Source organism: Typopeltis vanoorti, chromosome 22 (genome assembly GCF_054136105.1).
Source record: "Typopeltis vanoorti isolate ZY-2024b chromosome 22, IOZ_Tvanoo_1.0, whole genome shotgun sequence".
NCBI classification, from domain to species: domain Eukaryota; kingdom Metazoa; phylum Arthropoda; class Arachnida; order Uropygi; family Thelyphonidae; genus Typopeltis; species Typopeltis vanoorti.
The window spans coordinates 18,936,640-18,963,120 of record NC_143570.1 but is presented as its reverse complement, the minus strand read 5'-3'; the positions used below and the strand labels follow the sequence as shown (position 1 = coordinate 18,963,120).

Below are 26,481 nucleotides of genomic sequence, written 5' to 3'. Positions count from 1 at the left end.
GAAAGAACTCCAAAATTGCTGAGAAATTTGAAGAGCAGAATTATACACAGGAACCAGTACCAGTGGAGAGTGAAGTGAGGTGGGCACTGCAACAGCTATCCAGTAAGAAAGCACCAGGAGGAGATGGAATACCCATTGAGCTGCTCAAAGCCCTGGGAGGAAGCAGTTAAAATTTTAACAGCTCTATGTCAGGAAATTTGGATCACAACTACATGGCCTAGAGAATGGAAAAAATTAGTTTATATACCTTTATTGAAGAAAGGCGATGCAAGAATGCAAAAATTACAGAACTATAGCATTGATTTCTCATGCAAGTAAAGTCTTTCTTAAGATCATTCAGAAAATACTGGAACCATTCATGAAGAGAGAAATGCCAGATGAACAGGCAGGATTTCGAAAAGGCAGAGGACAAGAGATCAAATTGCCAATGTGAGATGGATAATAGAAAGAGCACAGGAATATCACAAGAATGTCTACCTTTGTTTCCTTGACTATAGCAAGGCTTTTAACTCTGTAGATCATGTGAAACTGTGGAATGTGTTAAGAACAATGGGAGGACTCCCAGAGCATTTCATTATTCTTCTGAGGAATCTTTATTATGAACAAGAAGCTACTGTCCAAATAGATCTTGGAGAAACTGAGTATTTCACAATAGGTAAAGGGGTGTGGCAAGGATGTATTTTATCTCCATACCTGTTTAACTTGTACAGCGAATAAATTTTAAGAATGGCAGGGCTGGAGGAGTCTTCAGTTGGAATTAAAATTGGTGGAAAAAATATTAATAATTTGAGGTATGCAGATGATACCACCTTGCTAGCAGAATGCAAAGAAGATTTGAAGGAACTTATTATGAAAGTTAAAGAAGAAAGTGCTAAATATGATCTTAAACTTAACCTCAAAAAGACAAAAGTTATGGCAACATGTGAACTTAATGATTTTGAAGTAGATGGGGAGAAAATGGAAGCAGTTAACAATTTTGTGTTCCTAGGATCCCAAATTGATAAAGATGGTTATTCTACCAAAGAAGTTAGAAGAAGATTATTACTCGGAAAAAAAGCAATGACAAATTTAAGCAAGATCTTTAAAGATAAAGATATTAGCCTCGCAACAAAAATCAGAATTGGGAAAGCAATGGTATTCCCTGTGGTGCTATATGGATGTGAAAGTTGAACCATGAGAAAAAGTGAAAGAAGAAAGATAGATGCATTTGAATTATGGGTTTGGAGACGTTCACTGAGAATACCATGGACTGCAAAGCAAACCAATAAATCAGTGATAGACAGAATAAAGCCAGATTGCTCCCTCGAAGCTATGATCAAGCAAAAATTGTCATACTTATGACATATTATGCGAGCAAATGACAGTCTGGAGAAGATGATGATGCTTGCTAAAGTTGATGGAAGCAGGAGGAGAGGAAGACCAAGAATTAGATGGGTGGATGGAGTTAAAGAAGCAACTGGAGTGCGCTTGGAGATTCTGAAAGACATGGTCAGGGACAGATCGGAATGGAGAGTGTATGTTCATGGAGTTGGAAACGACTCAATGAATCATAACACACACTATATTTAGGAACAATTAGTATAATTAGAGACAACTCGAATGACACACTTAATGGAAAAACACTTGGCTCCTGCAGACTATGCTGGATGCATACAGAGTATTGTAGCATTAAACTTAGCTAACTAAACACATTTTTTCGTCCTAACATCCACTTTCAAATTTTCAGTTTCAGAAAATATGCATAACAGCCATTTATAATACAGTCATTGTACACAGAAAGTGATTAATTTATGAAAACAAAATGAATATATATATATAAAACTTGAAATCAGTTCGAATTGCATTTGAGATATTAACAAAATGCCAAAAAGAGGTGAAAGTAACATGCCATATAACATCTGTAACCACATCACATATAGTGCTAATGATATCATTTTGAACTGTGGAAGAAATTCCTTCAAATTCTTTAAATGATTGTCTAAAATATGATCATACAGAGCACATTTAAATAGTCTATATAATTTCCTTCATTAGCTGAATCTTCAGACTCATCATGACATCCCAAAGGAAGCTCTTGCTTAGCCAAATAGCATACAGCATGAATTAATATTTTCAAAAATGTCTTTATTTTTCTTTACCTGTTCATTGAGAGTGTCAATTCTTTGTTTTCCAAACATCTTAAGATTTAAAAATGACGCATGTAATTGGGAGCACTCGTTTTTTTGCACTGCTGCTACTGTTAAATGATTAAGGTCTGAATATCAATGCTCATTCCAAATGCCTTTCTTTCTGAAGAATAATAAACAAGCATAAATAATAATATTAATATTATTTATTAATATAAATAATATTAATGGAAATAATAAACCAATTAACTATTTTACTGCATTGTATTGTGAAATAGAGAAATGTCTCGTGTACTCCATTTTTGCATCATTGTATGACTGTAGTTGAAAAAGGAAAACCTCATCCTCCTCTTCCAAATTTACTGAGCAAGCACAAAGATGCAAAAATGGAGTACACGAGACATTTCTCTATTTCACAATACAATGCAGTAAAATAGTTAATTGGTTTATTATTTCCATTAATATTATTTATATTAATAAATAATATTAATATAAACGAGACATTCATTAGATCGTCCACATTGTTTCCCATTATAAATATGGGCAAAAAAAAAGTTATACATTTATGGAAAATCATATATTAAAAACTTGCCTACCACATCAGTTTACGCTTCACGCACGCAAAATAGATGAAACTTAGAAAACAAAAACAACTCATGATAAATGACAATGTTGGATTGTTGACACAATAATCAATCAACAGCCACTGATTTGTAGGTACTGTTGTCTCAGTGCTCACCCTACCTAGCCTTCTGGGCAGTTAAAAACCTCTGAAACACTAAGAATTTAACTTGCTGCAGCATCTTTATGTCTGATCAAAGGTGTATGCATTTTGAACACACAACCGCACTATTAACATGAATGTGACGCAACATTCATGTGTTGAAAAGTGTCTTCTTCACGAAGCATTAGTATATTGTGTTTAATTTTAGGTATCATGCGAAGCCAAATGGCTTCGCGTGATACCTAATTAGAGGAATCTTTAATTGGAATACGTGTAAAAATATAATATCAGTGACAGTGCTATTCCATGGATGTGTGCGGCACACCCTGAATATTTGCCGCTGATATATATATATATATATATCCCGTGCCCATTTGGATTGAATGTGCTGTCATCTGGCTTATGCAACCACACCATAAAATCCACGTCAATTAGACTATATGGTTGTATTTTTATTGATGCATGAAAGTTTTCTGAGTGCATAGTAGGATAACTTGAAACATTTAATTTATTAATTAATATAATTTTACACCCTCTGTCCAAAAAGAAACCGAACTTTTGATAGAAAATAAAACACAGGCCAATTATAATTATTTAAATTATTTATTTCAATCAATATACTCTCCCTCAGCTTCGATACAGCATTTGGCATGGTCAATTAATTTGTTAAATGAGTTTTTTATATTGGTTTTTAGGTTACTGTTGAGGGTCGTGGTTACTGCCACTTGAATGTTTTTAATGGTGTCATATCACTTTCCTTTCATCGGCAAATGAAGTCAGGGGAAGAGAAAGAAGTCACAGGGTGCTAGTGAATATGGTGAGTGATCCAACACACAAACTTGGTTTTTGCTTAAAAACTATCTCACAATGTTCGAACAATGTGATGGTGCATTACCTTGCAAAAGTTACCAGCTGCCTGCATCACGATATTCATGCTATATGCGACGAATTCTCGCTATCAATCGCTTCAAAACTTTGAGATAAAACTCACCATTGGCCAGGCGGAACGAATTCTTTGTGGATAATACCCTTGGAATCGTAGAAACAAATCAGCATTGTCTTTACTTTTGACTTCTCCAAGCGACTTTTTTTTTTGGATGCCCCTCTTCTGGTGGTCTCCACTCAGCACTTTGTTTCTGGCTCATACTCAAAACACCACATTTCGTCACCAATAATTCATCTTCAATCAATCTCACGGACGATTTCGGGTTTTCTTTGATGAAATCACGCACTTTTTGGATGTTAACTTTGCTCAGTCCAGTTTTTGGACAGACCGGCTTTTTGTCGTCCTCAAGCATCTCACAAGCACTTTGAAATCGCTTAAACCTACGTTAACTTGAGTATGGGATAATCATTCATCACCGTATGCTTTTTGAAGCATTTGATGCATTTCGGTAAAACTTTTACCAAGTTTAACACAAAAGTCAATCGCAGCTCTCTGTTTGAAACTCATTTTCCAACAGTTTGTCAAAGCACATTGTTATTCTTGGCACTATAACTCAGCTTCTAATGAAACAAATGTCATAAACAGTTAACACAACACTAATGAAGGGTGCAGCTTTCGACAACAAAAAGATACAACAGGTGACGCCACTGGTTCTATTTTCGAAAAGTTGGGTTTCTTTTTGGACAGAGGGTGTAAATATGGAAAGCATAAAGGTCAAATGAATAATAGCTATGCTTCATGTGCACGATTTGTGTGAGAAGCACAAAGGGTTTACACTTCATGGTGAGATTAGATTATCATTGGTAAATACTAGAGTGAGAAACGGATAATTTGAATTTTGATACGATTTTTAAATACAGCCATATATTATGCACAGAAATCAGAAAAATTAATTCACTTGGGAAATTATTATTTTTACGAATTGAACCAAAAAAAAAGACTTTAATAATTTGTTTTACTTATTTATACAAATGTTCTGACCTCCTTCAGTTATAATTGTACAATATGCAAAAGCTCAAGCAGAAAATGGGGCAGTCAACTTTGTTTCCCTTTGTAAATATGGGCCAAAAAGTTGTAAATTATTTATAGAAAATTATATATAAAAATTGTATCTATACAAAACAGATGAAGCTCAGAAAATTAAAACAGCAACTTTTGACAAATGACAATGCTGAATTTGATTGCTTTATACAATAACCAGTCACAGCCACTAATGACTTCTGCATGCTATTGTCTCAGTGCACACCCTGCCTCATCTTCTGGGCAGTTTAAAATCACCAGAATGGTAACAATTTGACCTGCTGCACCATCTGTAAGTGTATAAAGGGGTCAAAGGTGTTCTTATTTGTGACCGCACACCCGTGCTATTAACGTGAATGGGATGTAATGTTTACACAATAAAATATCTCCTCTTCAGGAAGCGTTATTATATTGTGCTTTATTTTAGGAATCATGCAGAGTCAGCAAACACTTAAGGGAATATTTAACAGAAATAAATGCAAAAATATGTCTGTCATTTTGCTATACCGTGGATGTGTACTGTATACCTAGCACATCCTGAATATACACCCCTGATATATGCTAAGCAATATAATACTTGTGATTAGGGATCATAGCAATAAATAGGTAAAAACCCTTTGGACAGGGACAGAGAGCCGAGTCACTTAATGGAACGTTTTAAAACCCTTTGTCCTGTTAACAATGATGCCCCAGAGAGAAAAAAAAGTCATGATAAAGGACTAGAAATGACTAAAAAAGGTAATCAGAAACCTGAAATGTGGAGAGGCCACTGGAGTAGATGAAATTTGACCAGAAATGCTCAAATATGGAAGTATAAAAGTTTTACAGTCATAATTCAGAAGAACTGGTCATAGGGTCAAATTCCAGATGATTGAAACAGAACTTTCATGGTACCCATCTATAAAAAGGGAAATAAAACTGAAAATGAATCAGAGTTGAACAGCTTTCAGAGGTGAACTGTAGCCTCAAATACACAAACATCATTCAAGAAAAAAATGAAAGATTTTGAAAACAGGAACCAAACCTTGGAGATTCAGTGGCAAACCCTGAAGAACATTGATTGATACAGCCAGAGAGGCATGTGATGAAGTTTGTATAAGGATAGAAAAATCAAAACTCCATGGTGGACACGGGAAGTTTAATTAGGCAGTGAAGGAAAAGAAGAAAGCATATTGAAACTACCAGAAAGTAAGTGATCTTGTACTCTCACAGAATACACAGAAAAATGTAAGAAAGTGAATCACTGTGTAAAACTAGCTAAACAAAAGTCATGGGAAGACTTTGGCAAGAACATAGAAAATAAATATCAGGAAGGTGGCAAAAAATTCTGGAGGCTATTGAAAAAGCTTAGAAATAGAGAAACGAATACGTAAAAAGAATCGGAGATGATGAAGGTGACATGAAAACTGAAGATATTCTGGATGTGTGTGGAGTAATTACTTTGAAAGACTGCTAAATGTAACAAGCAGTGTCAACACAATGGTAGAAAACTCCCAACAGAAACACCTATCCATATCAAAAACCTGATATGCAGAAAAGCAGCTGGAGTAGATGAAATTTAATCAGAAATGCTCAAATATGGAGGTATTAAAGTTTTACAGTAGCTTCATTGCATAATTCAGAAGGCCTGGTCAGAAAGTCGAATTCCAGATGGTTAGAGACCTCTCGTAGTGCCCATCTATGAAAATCAAAATTAAATTGAATTCAACAATTACAGAGGCATTTCCCTAAATGTATACTTGAGAAATAGCTAAGAAAACTTCTGGGATGGAAGCCCATTGAAGAACAGGGGATTCAATCCAAATAGAGGTTTTCGGAATTAGATTTTCACTTTAAGATATATGGTTGAGAAATCTTGGGAATATAACAAGGAATATTTAAGTTTTATATATCTGATAAAGGCTCTTCAAAATGCTACAGTTATATAGTGTAAATTGGACATTATATTGAGCAATACATAGTCTGTATTTAAACTGTAAGTCAGCACTTAGAATTGAAGAAAGTACAGGAAAATGGTTTGATGTTAAATCATGTGTGATATGGATCACATTATGAAGGAAAGTGGTATTAAATCTGATATCAAAATTGGCATTGTTAATCTTAGTTTTTTACTTTATGCAGATGATGTTATACTTCTAAATAAATCTAGTACAAGATTCCCTGAGTAAATTGAATAGCTATTGTATAAATTGGGTATGAAATTTAGCAATAAAAAAACAAAAATAAGCAGAAACATTAAAAACATCAGTCATAGTGCTCTTAATTTATTTACCTGTATGCCAGCCTAGCTGAGGAAAAAAAAAGTTCACTTTATCTTAAATTATCTTAAACAGACCTGCACTGTGTGTGTGTGTGTGCCATATGCATGTTGGATACACATGTACCGAGACACACATAGCATAAATAATATCATATTCACATAGCTCAGTAATAGAAATAATAAAACTTGAATGGAAAAAAAATACTTTTTTTTATTCAGATAATAATGGAGATGGTGATATTCCAACTTCTTGATGCTGACCTTACACAAATTGCTGGAAATTCATTATATGTTCTTATTTGCTGCTTTCAGGTAAGAAGAAAAATTTAGAAATATTTTCTTTATGATTAGTTTATACAGTATATTCTTATTTTTGCTGTATGAAAAAACCTATAATAAATTTAGTTTAATCCTTTATACAAATGTGAGCAAACAAAGTTTGCGCGTGAAAGTATCTTCAGGACTGGCGTAGGGTGGTACAACACCAGGCAACTTGTTGCAAAGGTGTTGTACCACCTTTGCAATGATAGGAGTATCTCCCATAATGCAAAACACATCTCCTTGCGGATATATATATATATATACTGTTATGCATTAAGGGAAGGGCCACTACCCAGACTAGTTTCGACCTTTGTTGAGGTCTCTTCAGTGGGAGCCAGGCCCAAGTGGAGACACCAGGCAGAAGCATTAGCAAGGTCATCTCTACCTATAGGAGTTGCCAAACGGTGTGCCACCTTTTTATTAAATTACTCTGGATTTAGAGAAAGATGTTGAAAGTTTATTATTCACGTGGTTAGACTATAATAAATTTAGTTTAATCCTTTATCCAAGTGTGAGCAAACAAAGTTTGCGCCTGAAAGTGTCTTCAGAACTGGGGTAAGGTGGGACAACATCAGGCAGCTCGTTGCAAAGTTGGAGCAAGCTAACATCACTCCTATCTCAGTATCTCCCATAATACAAAACACATCTCCTTGCAGATATGTATAATGTTATGCATTAAGGGATTGGCCACTACCCAGACTCGTTTCGACCTTTATTGAGGTCTCTTCAGTGGGAGCCAGGCCCAGAGGTGGAGATGCCAAGACAGAAGCAATGAAGAGGTCATCCTTACGGTGTTGTACTACCTTACCTCAGTCCTGAAGATATTTTCAGGCACAAACTTTGTTTGCTCACACTTGGATAAAGGATTAAACTAAATTTATTATAGTCTAACCAAGTGAATAATAAACTTTCAACATCTTTCTCTAAATCCAGAGTAATTTAATAAAAAGGTGGCACCGTTTAGCAACTCCTATAGGTAGAGATGACCTTGCTAATGCTTCTGCCTGGTATCTCCACTTGGGCCTCGCTCCCACTGAAGAGACCTCAATAAAGGTCAAAACTAGTCTGGGCAGTGGCCCTTCTCTTAATGCATAATATTATACATATCTGCAAGGAGATGTGTTTTGCATTATGGGAGATACTGAGATAGGAGTGATGTTATCTTGCTCCACCTTTGCAACAAGTTGCCCGGTGTTGTACCACCTTACCCCAGTCCTGAAGATACTTTCAGGTACAAACTTTGTTTGCTCACACTTGGATAAAGGATTAAACTTAATTTATTATAGTCTAACCAAGTGAAAAATAAACTTTCAATAAAAAACCTAGTATGCTGGTTTCAGAATGTATATTAATGTGTTCTTTTTCTTTCACAAATCACTTAGATTTATGCACCCTCTGTCCAAAAAGAAACCGAACTTTTCAAAAATAGAAGAAACTAGTGGCGCCACCTGTTGTATCTGTTTGTTGTTGAAAGCAGCAACCTTCTTTAGTATTGTGTCAACTGTTTATGACATTTGTTTCATTAGAAGCCGAGTTATAATGCCAAGAGTGACAGTGTGTTTTGACGAACGGTCTGAAAATGAGTTTCAAACAGAGAGCTGCGATTGACTTTTGTGTTAAACTTAGTAAAAGTTTTACCGAAATGCATCAAATGCTTCAAAAAGCATATGGTAATGAATGCTTATCCCGTACTCAAGTTTACGAGTGGTTTAAGTGATTTCAAAGTGGTCGTGAGACGCTTGAGGACAACAAGAAGCCGGGCTTTCCAAAAACTGGATTGAGCGAAGTTAATATCCAAAAAGTGCATGATTTCATCAAAGAAAACCAAATCGTCTGTGAGATTGATTGAACATGAATTGGGGATTCCAAAATCAACTGTGCACAACATTTTGAACGAGAGTTTTGGGCCTTCATAAATTGAATTCACAATTTGTTCTCCACAAGTTGAGCGATGACCAAAAAATGTATTGAATTGATTAAAACCTCATTAAAACCACTGGTAAGGACTCAAACTTCCTTGAAATGTTCATTACTGCTGAGAAAAACGTGGTGTTTTGAGTATGAGCCAGAAACAAGGTGCCAGAGTGCTGAGTGGAGACCACCAGAAGAGATGCATCCGAAAAAAAAAATCGCTTGGAGAAGTCAAAAGTAAAGACAATGCTGATTTGTTTCTACGATACCAAGGGCATTATCCACAAAGAATTCATTCCACCTGGCCAAACAGTGAATGGTGAGTTTTATCTCGAAGTTTTGAAGCGATTGGTAGCGAAAATTCGTCGTGTACGGCATGAATATTGTGATGAAAGGAAAGTGAAACGACACCATTGAAAACGTTCAAGTGGCAGTAACCATGACCCTCAACAGTATCCCAAAAATCCGATGTAAAAAACTCATTTAACGAATTAATTGACCATGCCAAACGGTGTATCGAAGCTGAGGGAGAGTATGTTGATTGAAATAAATTATTTGAATAATTATAATTGGCCTGTGTTTTATTTTCTATCAAAAGTTTGTTTTCTATTTGGACAGAGGGTGTATGTATATGATTAATGCATCGAAAACTGATTTCTAAAGAACTAAAAGATCGAAACTTGCATCATGCCCATATGGCAGCCACATATTTTGGTCTCTTGCCAAAGCAATTGGCCACAACTTTTGTTCAGCAATGCTCCTACAGACAGGGCTGCCCTGCAGGTAAGAGGGGCCTTGTTCAAAGTTATATTTCAGCACCTCCATAAAATAGAATTTGCAAATTAAAATGAAATTTTTAGTTATTTAGTATATAAATACAAGATATGTCTGTGTACATGAAAATAGAGCATTGGAAAAAAAAAAAAAATTTTTTTTTTTTTTCCAATTATCATAAAACTTCACACGAATTCAAATATGCTTGAAAACACCAGTCATGAAGCGGTATGTCAAAACAAAGTGGCTAATTGGTTGTTGTTTACTGTTCATTTTTTATCACTTTTTTTTTCGCCATTTTTATCAATATTTATTTTAAATCGTGTAATCTATGTAGTAAAATTTTACTTCACGAATAAGAGCATTGCATTAAAATTTACTATTATTTATCATCTCTTGATCAGGTACCTTTGTGTTGGGCACAACCTGCATGGGGCAGCCCTGCCCACCGATACTGCACCCAGATGGGTTTAATTGCATTGTCACCCACATAGATAGCCAGTCTCTTAGCATCATTCTTTTTCCTCGGTCATCCTGCATGGTTCCTCGGTTCCTCATTTCCCAAACACCCAACTCAATGCCTCCTCTGATCTTTCACCAGGAATGATCAGAAATATGCTATCCATATTAGATACAAAAACTCCCCTGGCCCTGAAAGGATTCCTCTAATTGTCCTGGAGTTTGTACTCCAGAGTTGACTTCTGTTCTTTGTCATCTCTTTATGTTCTCTCTTACTCCAACAGCCTCTACCCAACTTATTCCAAATAAGGGTAACAGATACTTACTATCAAACTCTTTCTCACTAAGATACTTACCCAATCTCTCTCTCCTCAGTTCTCTCCAAAGTAATGGAGAGAACCACAACACTCAACTCCTTTCCTACCTTGAAACTATGTATCTAATAAATGACCACCAGTATTATTTACACCATTGCCTTCACTTATGAAACTTCTGGATAACTATATGATGAAAAGTTTAGTGAATCTCAAGTGTTTGCACTAGATATCTGTAAGGCTTTCAAATGTCTGGCACAAGAGCCTGTTAAGTAAACTAACATCATTTGGTCTGTCTCTCAACTTCTGCAACTGAGTTGCCAGTTTTCTTACTGGATGCACATTGCATCAAATGCAATGTGCATTCAGTATGTTCCCTATGTTCTGAGTATGCAATTATTGGTGAGGTCCTGCAAATTTCTGTCCTCTTAACTAACTTTTCTTTTTTACTATACACCAGTGACCTGCTCCAGTTGACCACCAATCCATGCACACTTTTGCTGATGACAGTGCTATATATTTTTCTTCTCCTCACTTGACAAACCTTGTACCAGACAAACCACCACAACTCACAGGACAGCACTTCTTCAAGCCTTAATTCTGATCTTCAAACCATTCTTCAACGTGCCTCGGATAACGTTGTCAATTTCAATGCAGCAAAACACAGTTCAGCCTCACTTCTAACAAAAACAAAAAACCTCATATTTTCTCAACTCTTGGTATAAAGACATTACAACCACCTCTATTCCTAAACACATTGAAATGTGTCTAGCCTACCACTCAATGTCCCTTCACAGTCCAACTCCATTCTCATAGAACAACCTTCATTCCTACTGCTGTTGTATTCTGAATTACATTTCCATGTACATTTCCTAAGGAATACAATGCTTAGACCTGTAAATCCACTGTTAATGTACAAGTTCATTTCCCAAATCTCTTTCCATACATGGTACTAATGTATTATTGAGTTAAGCACCCCTTATATATATATAAAGGGTGCTTAAGGGTTAAATCTATATAACTGAGAGGAGACCTCCACATAGCCTTCAAAGGAATGTGGAGACCCGACCAGGGCTTCTGACCTAATGTCCAATCCTCACCTTCTCTTCGTGCACCCTATTAGGTATCTATCTGGATAATGAACGGATGAGGATGGGCTGGCAATTTGGGATCTAGCCGACCAAAGTGTATTCTTATTGGCGTAAACCAAAACTTCAAATGATGGTACAACATGACAGAATCTCATTCCGTCTAGGGCATCGCCCAGTTAAACAAGGCCCCTGTTGTTTTCACCAGGGAACCAGGGCAAACAGCAAAAAGTCAGTTACTGGAACAAATCCTAAAACTTATGCCAACTCAACATCACCAGAGTACAAGATCGGTACTATCAACATAAGAAGCCTGAATGGCAAAGAAATGGAGCTGGCTGAGGAATGGGATAAATACCAGATCGACATAATAGGGGTGATTGAAACAAAAAAGACAAAAATTGGTGAGATCTTTCTGAGCAAAAAATACAAAATGTTATATTCAGGCAATGACAATCAAAGAAAAAAAGGAGTAGCCATATTATTCACCACTAAATATGAGGCTAATCTTCTTGAATGGCAGGCAGGCTCAAGTAGAGTGATGTGGGCAAATATGAGAATGGGGAAACTGGACAATGAAACTTATTTGTGCCTATGGTCCCACAGAAGGTAGAAGTGAAGAAATTTTTGAGGTTTTAGAGAAAGCAGCTGACACAATGAAAAAGGAAAAGTTTGTCCTTGTTGGGGATCTAAATAGCAGAGTAGGAAATGATTGTCAGACATACAAAAATATTTTGGGAAAATTTGGAGAAAACAAAGCTAACAATAATGGCAAATACCTGTTGGATTTCTGCTCAGGACATGGACTGGTTATTACTAACACCATGTTAAAACATAAAAATGTGCACAAATTCACATGGAGAGAAGATGCAAGGAATAAGAAAAGTCTCATCGACTATGTTATTGTTGATAGTGATGTTTTCCCACTGGTTCGGGACACCAGTGTACAGAGGATTTGAAATTGGAAGTGAGCAGAATAAAATTGAATTTCATATTGAAAAAAAAAAAACATGTAAGAAAGTTTTAAAGAGAATAAAAGTTGAGCAGCTCTCAGATGTGAACTGTAAACTAAAATATGCAAATATTATTCAAGAAAAAATGAAAGAGTTTGAGAGCAGGAACCAAACCTCGGAGATTCAGTGGAAGCAGTGAAGAAAACATGGATAGATTCAGCCAGAGAGGTTGTCTGAAAGTATAGAAAAACCAAAACTCTATGGTGGACACAGGAAGTTAAAGAGGCAGTAAAGGCAAATAAGACAGCATATCAAAAGTTCCAGGCAAATAAGACAGCTTTTGCTCTTAGAGAATACAGAGACAAGTGTAAGAAAACTAAACACTGCGTAAAACTGGCTAAAAAAAAGTCATGGGAGGACTTTGGCAAGAACATAGAAAATATATATCAAGAAGGTGGCAAGATATTCTGGAGGTTGTTGAAGAAGCTCAGAAATGGAGGAAAGAGTGCTGTAAAAGGAATTAGAGATGATAAAGGTGACATGAAAACATGAGAAAAAGATATCCTTGAAGTATGGAGTAATTACTTTGAAAAACTGCCAAATGAAACAAGCAGTGATGACTATGATAAAACACACTGACCAGGCATGCAGTTACGAATACATATCCGTACTTGAAGTAGAAAAAGCATCAAAACCTGAAATGTGGAAAGGCAGCAGGAGTAGATGATATTTGACCAGAAATGCTCAAGTGTGGAGATATAAAAATCTTACAGTAGCTATACTGCATAGTACAGATGCCCTGGACAGAGTGACGAATTCCAGATTGGAGTAGAGCTCCCATAGTACCCATTAAAAATTGGAAATGAAACTAAATGTGAAAATTCCAGAGGCATTTCATTACTGAGTGTTCCTGGTAAGATATATGCAAGTATACTTGAGAAACGGTTGAGAAGGATTGTGGAAGAGAAGCTTGGTGAAGAACAAGCTGGATTCAGGCCAAATAGAGTCTGTCAGGATCAGATTTTGACTTTACTACAGATAGTTGAGAAATCATGGGAATATAACAAAGCTATTCCAAATGCTACAGTTATATGGTGTTAATGGGGCATTATATCAAGCATTACTTAGTCTCTATTTGAGTTGTAAGTCTGCTGTTAGAATTGATCCAACAAAGATGTACATTATCCCCTCTCTTATTGATTATCTATATAGATCACATTATGAAGGAAAGTTGTATTAAACCTGATCAAAATTGGAGGTGTTAATCTTTGCTTTATGTAGATGATGTTATACTTCTAAATAAATCCGCTACAAGTCTGCAAGATTCCCTGACTAAAGTGAATATCTGTTGAATAGATATGCTATTAAAGTCAGCATTAAAAAGACAAAGACAATGAAAATAGGCAGAATCACTGAAAATATATTGACTGCATTGTGAATGGAGAACCTATAGAACAAGTGAAACAGTTCAGCTACTTAAGCACGATTTTTAGTGAAGATGGCATAAATTAAATATGGAAATAGGCAACGGAATCAACAAAGCTGGTATTGATAAGAAGTCAACAACTGAATAAATTTATATGAAATAAGAGAGAAATTAGTCAAAACACTGAATTAGCTATATACAAGACAGTGTTCAAACCGATTTTAACTTATGGATCTGAGAACTGGATTAGTAGTAAAACATTTGACCAAAGACTAGAGACTGCAGATATGAGAGTCCTGAGAAAGATTACAGGCGTGAACAGATGGCATCAATGGCAATATCATATTAAAAAAGGATATTAGGAAAGAACTTGATATTGTCAGCATCCAGGAATGCATTAGCTGATCTAATCTCAGGTGGTATGGTCACTTAAGCAGAATGGGAGAGGAAAGATTAGCAGAACAAGTGTTCTCTGCCAGGTTGGCAGGAAAAAGAGCTAGACCAAGATATAGGTGGATAGATACAGTAAAGTGCCTTAGAAGACAGAAATATAAGACTTAATTGTTATAAAGATATTTGATCTCTGTAGTGATTTGTTATATAGAAGGATTATTTAATTTTTATCAATCCTCATTTGTTATGAAATTTTTTCTATAACGATTATTTCTAATTTCCGATTGTTTATATTAATATGCACAAGGGTTCAATTCTGATTGGTGCAATGACTTTTTACTGTTTCTTTCAGAATCTGAAAAATCACTGACTCAAGACCAAATACAAATGATACACTTCAAATAAAATTACACAACTAACTACAAAATTAACTGGATCCAAGGCCTTTTAAAATAAACTTATACTTATCACCCTTTCTCTGACTCATACTATTACTGGTTTATTTAATATTACTTAATCACGTCTACTAGACTAAACACCTTGTTTACTCAATAATAAAATGTTCATAGTCAGTTTCTTTGTTAAGGCCTTTTTCCGAAGATATAAGATTTTCTTCTTCTCCATAGTATCCTTTCTCATCATCCTTATGTAGCACACATTATTCCTGCTGACTCTGAAGTATAGATATTCTGAATTTACCGAAGTATAGGTACTCTTACCTCATGCAGTTCAATTTTTGTACCAGCAAAAAAACGTTTCTTCTACTGCTTTATCTAAGTTGCTAAATTCCGTCTCCTTTTCTGGTAGAAATAACAGATAGATCCAGCGTCCTTAAAACAGATGAAATTTTCCAATCAGCGTTTCCTCGAACATTCCCATGGAACGTCAATCACAATATTTTATTTTATTTACAGTCTTAACTCCTCCACTTTCAAGGCTCACAATTCTATGATTCCTTTTTCGGCATCTTCTATTAATATGCCCCTGCCTGTCACATAAAAACTTAATTTCCTAAGAACAAAATTTTGCTGGCCTGAGTTCTTAAACTCTCATTAGCTCTCTCTTGTTATCCCCCATTCTCTGATACTGAATGCTATCTTGTTGTTTCTGTTACCTCGATACTGAACGCTCTCTGTCAGCTGTCAATCACCCATCAAACTCCTGGGCAAGCAAGAAGTTCTGTATAATGGCTGACGTGTTGTCTCCGTTAGCATTACGAGAATGTCTTTACAAAACATGGCACTTAATAATTTTAAACCACAATAAAATTTCTGAAAGTAACACAACTGTCCAATTTCAGTAAGTACATAAATTTTTTTAAATGCTTCACATTTCATTTTGACAAGATAACATCAATAACGTGCGCATCGCAAGTGCCGACAATACGTATTATGAAACCAAAACTAATAATGTACTAACATAAACAATTTGTAAAAAATTTTATAAATTTGGGGAAAAAATGAATCAAGTAAAGACATTTAAATATCTAGGATGTGTTATTAGCAGTGATGGAAGATGTAAAAGTGACATAAACGAGAATAGCGATGGAAAGAGATACCTTTAATAGAAAATGGAATCGATTCAGAATTAAAATGGACAGAAACCTAAAGAAAAGACTAATAAAATGTTATATGCGGAGTGTTTCCCTCTATGCAGCTGAAACTTGGACATTGAAGAAAACTTTCAAATGTAGATTTGGAGAAGGATGGAAAAAATCAAATAGACAGATAAAATAACTAATGAAGAGGTCTTAAAAAGAGTAGAAGAAGAAAGAAGTCTTTTAAGGAGGATAAAAAGAAGCAAGAGGAAATGGAATCAAATTAAGAGGGAATAAAAATCCCTTATTATTTTACAGCCAGTATGCGAAACTCTAAGATCGAAAACTACGATCTAAGAATTTCATGCCGAAGACCTATCGGCGAATCCAAGCATAAGTGACCACCTGGTAGTACAACACCAAGGCAACTCGAAACAAAGGTGAAAAATCCCTCTCAGAAGTTCCTGACTTATTTGTCAGGAAGTTTCGATATGTTTGCTTCACTGCCTCTTTAATTTTCTGTGTCCACTTTTCTAACTTTTCTATCCTTGCAGACAACCTCACCACATGTCTGTCTGGTTGAATCAGTCACATTTTTCTTCAAGGCCTGCCACTGAATCTCCAAGGTTTGGTTCCTATTCCTGAACTCTCATTTTTTCTTCAATAATCTTTGTGTATTTTAGTCTACAGTTCACATCTGAGAGCTGCTCAGCTTTTATTCGGCTTAAAACTTTCTTACGTGTTATTCTTTTCAATATGAAATCCAATTTTAACCTGCTCAAGACCAAATAGTGATCACTTCCAAATTCAATCCTCTAAACACTCTGGTGTTCTGCACCAGGGAGAAAACATCACTATCAACAATAACATAGTCAATGAGACTTTTCTTATTCCTTGCCTCTTCTCTCCACGTGAATTTGTGCACATTTTTATGTTGGAACATGGTGTTAGTAATAACCAGTCCATGTCCTGAGGAGAAAGCCAACAGGTATTTGCCATTATTATTAGCTTTGCTCTTTTCTCCAAATTTTCCCAAAATATTTTTGTATATCTGACAATCATTTCCTACTCTGCTATTTAGAAGGTTCTATTAAGGTAGAACCTTCTGTGGGACCATAGGCACAAATAAGTCTCATTGTCCAGTTCCGCATTCTGATATTTGACCACGCTACTCTACTTGAGACTGCCTGCCATTCAAGAAGATTAGCCTCGTGTTTAATGTTGAATACTATGGCTACTCCTTCTTTTCTATAATAAATTTAGTTTAATCCTTTATCCAAGTGTAAGCAAACAAAGTTTGCGCCGGAAAATATCTTCAGGACTGAGGTAAGGTGTTACATCCATTCAACTCGTAGCAAAGGTGGACCAAGCTCTCATCACTGCTTGTCAGAGTATTTTGCATTAATGCATGTATACTGTCATGCATTAAGGGAAGGGCCACTACCCAGACTGGTATCCACCTTTATCGAGGTCTCGTCAGTAGGAGGCAGACCCAGAGTGGTGATACTGAGGCAAAGGCAATGGAGAGGTCATATTTACCTATACAAGTTGCCAACCGGTGTACCACCTTATTATATATCACCTAATAATAAGGTGGTACACTGGTTGGCAACTCGTATAGGTAAATATGACCTCTCCATTACTTTTGCCTCAGTATCACCACTCTGGGTCTGGCTCCCACTGACAAGACCTCAATAAAGGTTGAAACTGGTCTAGGTAGTGTCCTTTCCCTTAATGCATGGCAGTAGTGTCTGCATGATATGCTTTGCCTTATGGGAGATACTGAGACGAGTGATGAGAGCTTGGTCCACCTTTGCTACGAGTTGCCAAGGAATGCACCACTCTACCTCAGTCCTGAAGATATTTTCAGGTGCAAACTTTGTTTGCTTGGATAAAGGATTAAACTAAATTTATTATAGTCTAATCAAGCGCAAAATAAACTTCTTTTCCTTGATTGTCATTGCCTGAATATAGAATTTTGTATTTATTGCTCAGAAAGATATCACCAGTTTTTGTCTTTTTGGTTTCAGTCACCCCTATTATGTCAATCTGGTACTTATCTAATTCCTCAGCTAGCTCCATTTCTTTGCCATTCAGGCTTCTTATGGTAATAGTACCGATCTTTAACTCTGGTGACGTTGAGTTGCGGTGTACTTTCAGATTTGTTCCAGTAGCTGACTTTTCACTGTTGGCCCTGGTGACACCCCAGCCAGCATGAAATTCTGGCTGGGGTGTCACCAGCCAGAACAAGGATGGGCTGGTCATGAAATGACCAGCCCATCCTTGTTCGTTCAGTATCCAGGTAGATAACCAACAGGGTGCACCACGAGAAGGTGAGGATTGGACATTAGGTCAGAAGCCCTGGTTGCTTTTAAGAATAAATAGTGAATTACCTAATAAAATGCTATGCCAGTATTTCTCATTTTCATTAGCACAAAGATTACAGCTAAGCATGTACGTGCAGGAACCTGCAGTCATAACTGGCACCTTTTATTGGTGTGGTGATAGAAATTCACTAAATAAATTATAATACCAGAATAAACTCATGTAAAATATTATTTTATTGTCGGTTGAGTGGTTAGTGTATCTGCTCTCTAGCCAAAGGAATCCTGTGGTGGGCAGCAGATGGCATTGGTGTAGATGATGATGTTGGTGTAGTTGCAGTTTGCTATAGTTGATGGATTTGAGTGATGGAGAGAAAGAGTTGTAGAGTGGGTACCCTCCCTAGATGAGGCTTTGGACTCCCTGGAGGTGTCATGTAATAATAATTTTCATGTAAGTATCAAAGGTGTCTTCAGTACATGTAAAAAGCTAATCGAACAATAAGTGACAATTCCAAAAGGCGCCACCCTAAGTAGCTAATGTAAGATAACTAAAAAAGTCACTAAATTTCCTAACTTATTAAAAAAGAAAATAATAAAATAAACTCTGTGTGTTGTGTTAAATAAATTTGTTACTAATATTGTAAATAAGATGTGCATGTTTTCAAAAAGTCTCTTTAAAGGTAAATAGGAAAATTAGCAAAACATTTTAGAATAATACAAAATTAATTGTTATAAATGATAATTAATAAACTGACTACAGCTTTAATATGGATTTCATCACTGTTGTAAGAATATGTTGTCGATTCAGTTGCTGTAATAATGAAGATCCCGAAATATTCTCTTTTGTAATTTTCTCTCTCTCTCGGATTATTTATATAATTTTTGTGTATTGGGAGCAGTTAACTTCATTTGAACTTGTGTTCAGTTATAGGGCTGTTGAGTATTATTTTTCTTTAATTATATCATCCCTGTGTATCAGAAAAGAATGCCAAACATGATATTTTATTCGGGAACATTTTGAAGCTGTATTGGTATTGCTTTGGCAGTCTTGTTTGGCATGTAGTTGGTAAGCATAGCCTTGATGGTGAGACACAAGTAAGTATTTCTTTCTTTGGCTGTTGTTATATGGATTGCTGATTAGAGGGTGTTATTTTCCCATTCACAGGAAATTGTTGCTTGTTTGGCCCTGAAGCTTAACATTTCAGAAACTTACATTAATTACCACAAATTAAATATATACTTCACGTGTTGAATTTGGTACATCATACCTTTGTAACAAACATAGTGATAATAATATGAAAGAAAAAAAAAGCAGTACTTAGAGATTTTGAAAACCCATGATCTACCAAGATGGGTTTTAGGATAAGGTGATTAATTGCATGCCATTATGGAATGAAAAACTGAAATTTCTGGGTGTGAAAACCCTGCTGTCTCCACATGTGAGACCAACTAACTCATCTCAATTTGAAAAGTCTTCATAAAGGTTCTTCACATCCTAAATGGGATTTGAACCTAAATCTTTCCAAACAAAGGGCTTCACTGAAACTGTAAACATGTAGAGAGTATATGTACCCAACTAGAGCAGTAAAAATGATTAAATCCTCTAAATTTTGTGTGTTCTTGTCATATACCATACTTTTAGTGATGGGGGGGGGGGGGGGTAGGAGAATAAGAAGAAAAGAAATGCACTTTTATGGTATCAAGCTCCACAGGTATAGATACAAACATTACATTCATAATGTTATTATTAATATAATGGGAGCCTGTATAGCTGAACGGAAGTAGTGTGTGCATCCACAGTAGGCTACCCAAAGAATGGTGGCTTAAGTTCATTTTTAGTCGATGACTAGAGGAACTTTTTTTCTAAGCCTTTTTTTGACTGGTTTCTGAGTTAGTCAAACTCTGGAATGGGTAAGTCGGGTTTTTCCTAGAAACTCAGGTTTTTCAGCCTGTAAAATGAAGAAAATCAACCCTAAAACTCACACTATTTCAGACAGCAAAATATAGTTTTAAGATTAGGAACCACAAGTTGGTGGCACTTGTCAGCCATCTCTCCTCACTGGATGCCATGTATAATTTATGATGGTCTTGGGCCAACTATCTCTGATTGGCAACTGGTGGAGATTGATCATGAGATGAGATGTGCTTTTCACATGACAGAATTGCAAGCTGAATCTCTTACAAGAAAATGCATTTTTTAGAGCAGTGTTTCCCAAGTGTGGTACAAATACCTCCATGGGTACGCAAAAAGTGTCTCAGCCCACTAAGAGGGCTGAGACACTTTTTTTTATATTTTTGTCACTGCATTGTTGCAGATAAGTGTAGGTCTATTCTATAATTAACTTTTTTTGATAACTAAAAAATCTAAAGGAAATTTTTAACAAAATGCATCTCTTGACATATATTGAGTGACCTCTGTTAGGGATATATCTGGTATGGCATGATTATTTTTGATCCACATGATTTGAAGTGTTTGCATTAAAATTTTAAATTCAAATAGTTCAGACCATGCCGTTGGAACTTTCTACTAAATTTTGGAATCATTGGTAATTAATTGCACTGGCCCTCAAAATTGTTTCACCACCTCTGTGTGCAACAAGTTTAATCATATTTGTATCACAAGTTGTGACTATATATGCACATATAATGTTGTTGTTGTTGTTGTTATTATTATTATTTTTTTTTTGTGGCAGTTATGTTGTTGGATATTAACAAATATTGAAGTGTATTTTAATAATAATTAACATTATCATCATCAAATTCCTGCCATGTACCCTCAAGGGGTGTACAGGATATGACAGTACTACATGAAAAAATTACATCATTACTAACTTCCTATCTACAATTTTCCTCCAAATCAGTCTGTTACTTGTCAAGACTCCAACATTATCAGATCTTATATTTCTATCGTCTAAGGCACTTTGTACCGTATCAATCCACCTATATCTTGGTCTTCCTCTGGGTCGTTTTCCTGCCAACCTGGCAGAGAACACTTGTTTTGCTAATCTTTCCTCTCCCATTCTATTTAAGTGACCATACCACCTGAGATTAGCTCTGCTAACACATTCCTGGATGCTGACAATGTCAAGTTCTTTCCTAATATCCTCATTTTTAATATGATATTGCCATTGATGCCACCTGTTCACGCCTCTAATCTTTCTCAGGACTCTCATATCTGCGGTCTCTAGTCTTTTACTTCTGACCCAGCTCTCAGATCCATAAGTTAAAATTGGTTTGAACACAGTCTTGTATACAGCTAATTTAGTGTTCCGACTAATTTCTTTCTTATTCCATATAATTAACATATGTTAATTTGATTTCTTAAACATTTTAATGTGAATCACTGAAAAAATGGGATGTTTGAAATACACAATAAAAAAATAGTGAAGGAAATGAAAATTATTATGATTCAGGACCCCTTCCATGGAGTCATAAGTCATCGTGGGAGGGAGAGGGCATTGATGCATCCGAATCAGATATTTGTAAGAAGAGTGTTTGCCATTAATTTATTATAATGCATCTGTTAAGAAATAAATATCTTTATAATTACTCGTGTTTGAATGAAATATTATAACTTCTACCATATTGTCTTTGCTTGAGAGGGGGAGTCTGATAATACAGTGGTATCTCGCTAATCCAAACTAATAAAAACCGCGCTCGTTCGGATTAGCGAATTTTCCCCCCAAGAGGCAAAAATAATCAGATTCTAATGGTACATCAATTTAATTCTGTAAATAAATGAATTAACTGAGAAAAAATGCTACTGCACTGTAATATAAAACTTAAAAAAAAATACAGTACATAAGTTTATTTTAGTAAAATATTTAGTTTGTATTTACCTGTATTGTTGAGGATTCTGATTTAATAAAATTGCATAGTTCAGCACAACTTAATTTGCATAAAAAATATCACTTTCTTGTACACAACACACAAAAAAAAGTTTCACAAAATAACACAAAGTTTTTTTTTTTTTATTTCGAATGCTTCTTCTCGGAGCTGCATTAGCAATAGAATTTTGTGGAATGGCATATCATTCTGCTTAGCCCGTTCTCTACACATATTAAAATTGTCAACTGCTTCTTCGTGTTTTACTTTTTTTTCTTAGAGTTCTTTATCGTCATCATCGTCTGTTAATTCATTCTGTAGCATCATATTTATAATTTAAGCATCTGATTTAATTTCGAATTCACTTTCAGTTCTGCCTGTAATCCATTCCATACAATCTGTTTGTGAAATTTCAACATCTGGATTTATATTTTTAACCAAATTATGCCCGTTTTGAATATCCACTTTTTGTGTATCACTCTAGTTATCTTTGTAACTTCTAGAAGGCCACAGTTTTTTCCATGACGCTCGACAGCAGTGATTCATGCCGACAATATAGCACGTACTGTACAGTATAACAAAGCAAACGTGAACACACAATAAATCAAAATAGGCCTACAGTGTAACCCATACAATCGACAGTATGAAAAAATATATATATACTGTACTGTAATAATAATAGTTTAAATAAAACTTTTTTTTTCTTTCAAACCGCAGTTCGGATTAGTGAGATACTACTGTACTAAGATTGAAAGGGGGTATGTAGGTGCTTAAAGTTTGAGAAATGCTGCTCTAGTGTTTCTAATGTGATATTATAACAGTAAGAATACTGCCATCAAGTTTTTCCCTATTATTATTATTCAGGCCTCAATGGAGTCAAAAGACTGATCGTGAGAGCCTTCCTAAGAACATAAAGTCTGTCAAGACTCATCAAGGGGAGGTCCCTCCCTAAGAAACACAAAGTCTATCATACCATTCCTTAAACTCATTGACCGATCTCGCTCTCACCACTCCATCAGGCAATGCATTCCATCCACGGTTCAACCACCCTCAATGCAAAGAAACAACTCCTCACCCTCTTCCTCACAGTTTCCTTTCGTAACTTCCAGGGATGGCCTCTTGTCATCACGCCTTCCCGCTGTTCAACCAAGCGAAAGAACTCCCCAGTGTCACCCCTGTAACCACCTCTCAACAGTTTAAAAGTCTCGATCATATCACCTCTCCTTCTATCCACCAAACTCTGCAGTCCACATTCCCTCAGCCGATCCTCATAATCAAAATTGTACAGTCCTGAAACCATCTTTGTACCCTTTCCACAGTTAATTTATCCCCTTCAAATCCCTGGGACAAAATCTGAGAACAATAGTCTAAGTGTGGTCTGATCAGAGACTTATACAATGGAATGATAACCCTTTTATCTCTGCAGGTCAGTGTCCTTCTCATAATTGCAGCAATCCTCTGTGTTACCTTCACCACCTTTGCAATATGTCCCCTAAATTTCAGGTTTCTATCAATCATCAACCCCAGATCTCTTGTCTCCCCTACTTCTTCCAATACAACTCATCCCATCGATGTTTCCCAAACCTCAAGACCTTACATTTTGCTGCATAAAACTGACACCCCCCCCCATTCATTTTCCCATCTATCTAGCTTATTCAAATCCTCTTGCAGGGCTACCACATCTGCACTATTACTAATAATCCTTCCCAGCTTCGCATCATTCGCAAACAACTGAATATCCCCTTGCAATGTCATTGGTATAAAGGTTAAACAATATAGGTCCTAGTACTGAGCCCTGTGGGACCCCCACTTGTAACCCTCTGCCTCCTTGAAACTGCTCCACCATACACAACTCTCTGATACCTATTAGACAGCCAATCCCATTATGAATGTAATGTTTGTATCTATACCTGTGGAGCTTGATACCATAAAAGTGCATTTCTTTTCTTCTTATTCTCCTACCCCCCCCCCATCACCAAAAGTATGGTATATGACAAGAACACACAAAATTTAGAGGATTTAATCATTTTTACTGCTCTAGTTAGGTGCTTATAGTTTCAGTGAAGCCCTTTGTTTGGAAAGATTTAGGTTCAAATCCCATTTAGGATGTGAAGAACCTTTATGAAGACTTTTCAAATTGAGATGAGTTAGTTGGTCTCACATGTGGAGACAGCAGGGTTTTCACACCCAGAAATTTCAGTTTTTCATTCCATAATGGCATGCAATTTGCATTCAAAATTACATATAACTTTAATATCAGCTTATCAGGTGGCACCCTGTCAAATGCTTTTGCTAAGTCTAAGAAAATTGCAGTAAACTTTCCCTCATCTGATGTTCTTGTAACTTTATTATAAAAGGCTAGCATATTGCTAAAATGAGAGCACCCTTCCACAAATCCATGTTGACTCTCGCAGATAACATTACCCTCATTACTTTCTCCAAGATCTTAACTACTGATGACACACACAAACTGGCCTATAATTACACTTCCAGTCTGCTACTGCCCTTATGCAATGGCACTATCTTACCTTCCTTCCTTTCCTGCAGTCAGACTTTCATTGAAAAGCCAGGTTAAAGGCATAGTCAGTTCCCTAGCACATCTCTTAACCTCGAACCTGCCCTATCCCTCCAGCATTAAAACTGACTCCTCTAGGATGAAATACTCCAATAAAGTGTTCATTGAACAATTCCACTATGTCCTCTGCATCAGTCACTCTATTCTCATTTTAATCCCACAATATCATTCTTCCACAGCCATTTCTCCTCTTACTGGCCGCATAGCTAAAAAACTCCCTAGGATTTCCTTTGGATCTTAGGGCCAATCTCCTCTCATATTCCAGTTTTGCTTTCCTTACCACACTAGTCACTCTTCTGGCCTGTGTCTTATCATTGCTGGTAACAAATATTCTTTCACAATTTCCCACGCACTAATGATATCCTGGCCTTCCAATTCCTCCCTCCATGAAACTTCCCGAAGTTGACATCTAAGACTATTATAATCACCTGCTTTATAATTCCACATAAGTTCCTGTCTCTTTGATACTCCTGCATGTCTATTCATCTTCCAAGTCAAAACCATATGGTCACTCTCTCCAACTGGTGGGAGAGATGTCATCTCAGTTATAACTCTTCTGATGCTATAACCAAATCCACTTGAACCTCTGCACACCATGCCGAATTTTGACTGTTTGATCGCAAGCCACATGAGTTACACTGCACTTACCTTTAATTTTTTTTAATACCATGTTTTTGTGGTTTACCTGATTACAAAATGAATATAAGCATTGTAATTTATTATTGCTGGGTACTTAAAAATTGTTTGTGGTTTTCTCTTGCAGGAAAATTATAAAGAATTGGTGCAGAGCTTAATTAATAATCAGACTGATTCCACAAATATGCATCGAATGGTTAATGCCTTCAATCAGCTCACTTCTGATGTGAATATCGGAGTAGATCGTGTGAACAAGATGAAATTTAAAGAAAACTTTGAAAAATTCATCACTGATGTGAGGGGTTTCATGTGTGTGAAGTAACAGTACTTTTGTTTCCCTTTTAAAGGGCATTTCATTGTTAATAGAGACCATTGTTAAGCATACTGTATCAAATACTGCCAAAACACGATAACCGTCAGTCATAGGTGTGAATATTATTGTAGACACATTTTTATATCATGTTTACAATTTATCATGAAAACGAACAGGTTGATAATAAATTATTAAATGTATGAAATTGCAGTCATTCTTTATTTGTTTAAGTGAAAATTAATGGTTTACTCTTATTTCATAAATCTATATGTTAATTAGCATTTATCACCATTAGTTTTTAAATATTTTCTCTTCTAGCAAATAGTTTGAAATTAGTCATTTTATATAAACAGGATATATATATTTTTATGGGATTACTGTTGCTACAGAAAACAGCAAAACTAGCAGTTTCACTGAGTGCATAGCAAAATAATTTATTATTTTATATACACCTCCAAATTAGAATAATCAAAGAAAATGTATTGAATAATTTGTAATTCTAATTTATTGCATAGAAAATAATTACCAAATATGAATTAGCATCATCTAAATCTAC

At 35.8% G+C, this 26,481-nt stretch overlaps 1 protein-coding gene across 1 annotated transcript in view; it reads left to right on the top strand.

The window, feature by feature from the left end:
* LOC150094192 (exportin-4-like) overlaps nucleotides 1-26,130 on the top strand; it is a 541,216-nt gene extending 515,086 nt beyond the window's left edge. The window contains exons 23-24 of the mRNA XM_090412419.1: nucleotides 7,296-7,388; nucleotides 25,740-26,130. Of these exons, the coding sequence (XP_090268545.1) occupies nucleotides 7,296-7,388; nucleotides 25,740-25,934 (288 nt within the window). The 3' untranslated portion in view covers nucleotides 25,935-26,130. The remainder of the gene's footprint in view (nucleotides 1-7,295; nucleotides 7,389-25,739) is intronic.
* Nucleotides 26,131-26,481: the final 351 nt, after the last annotated feature.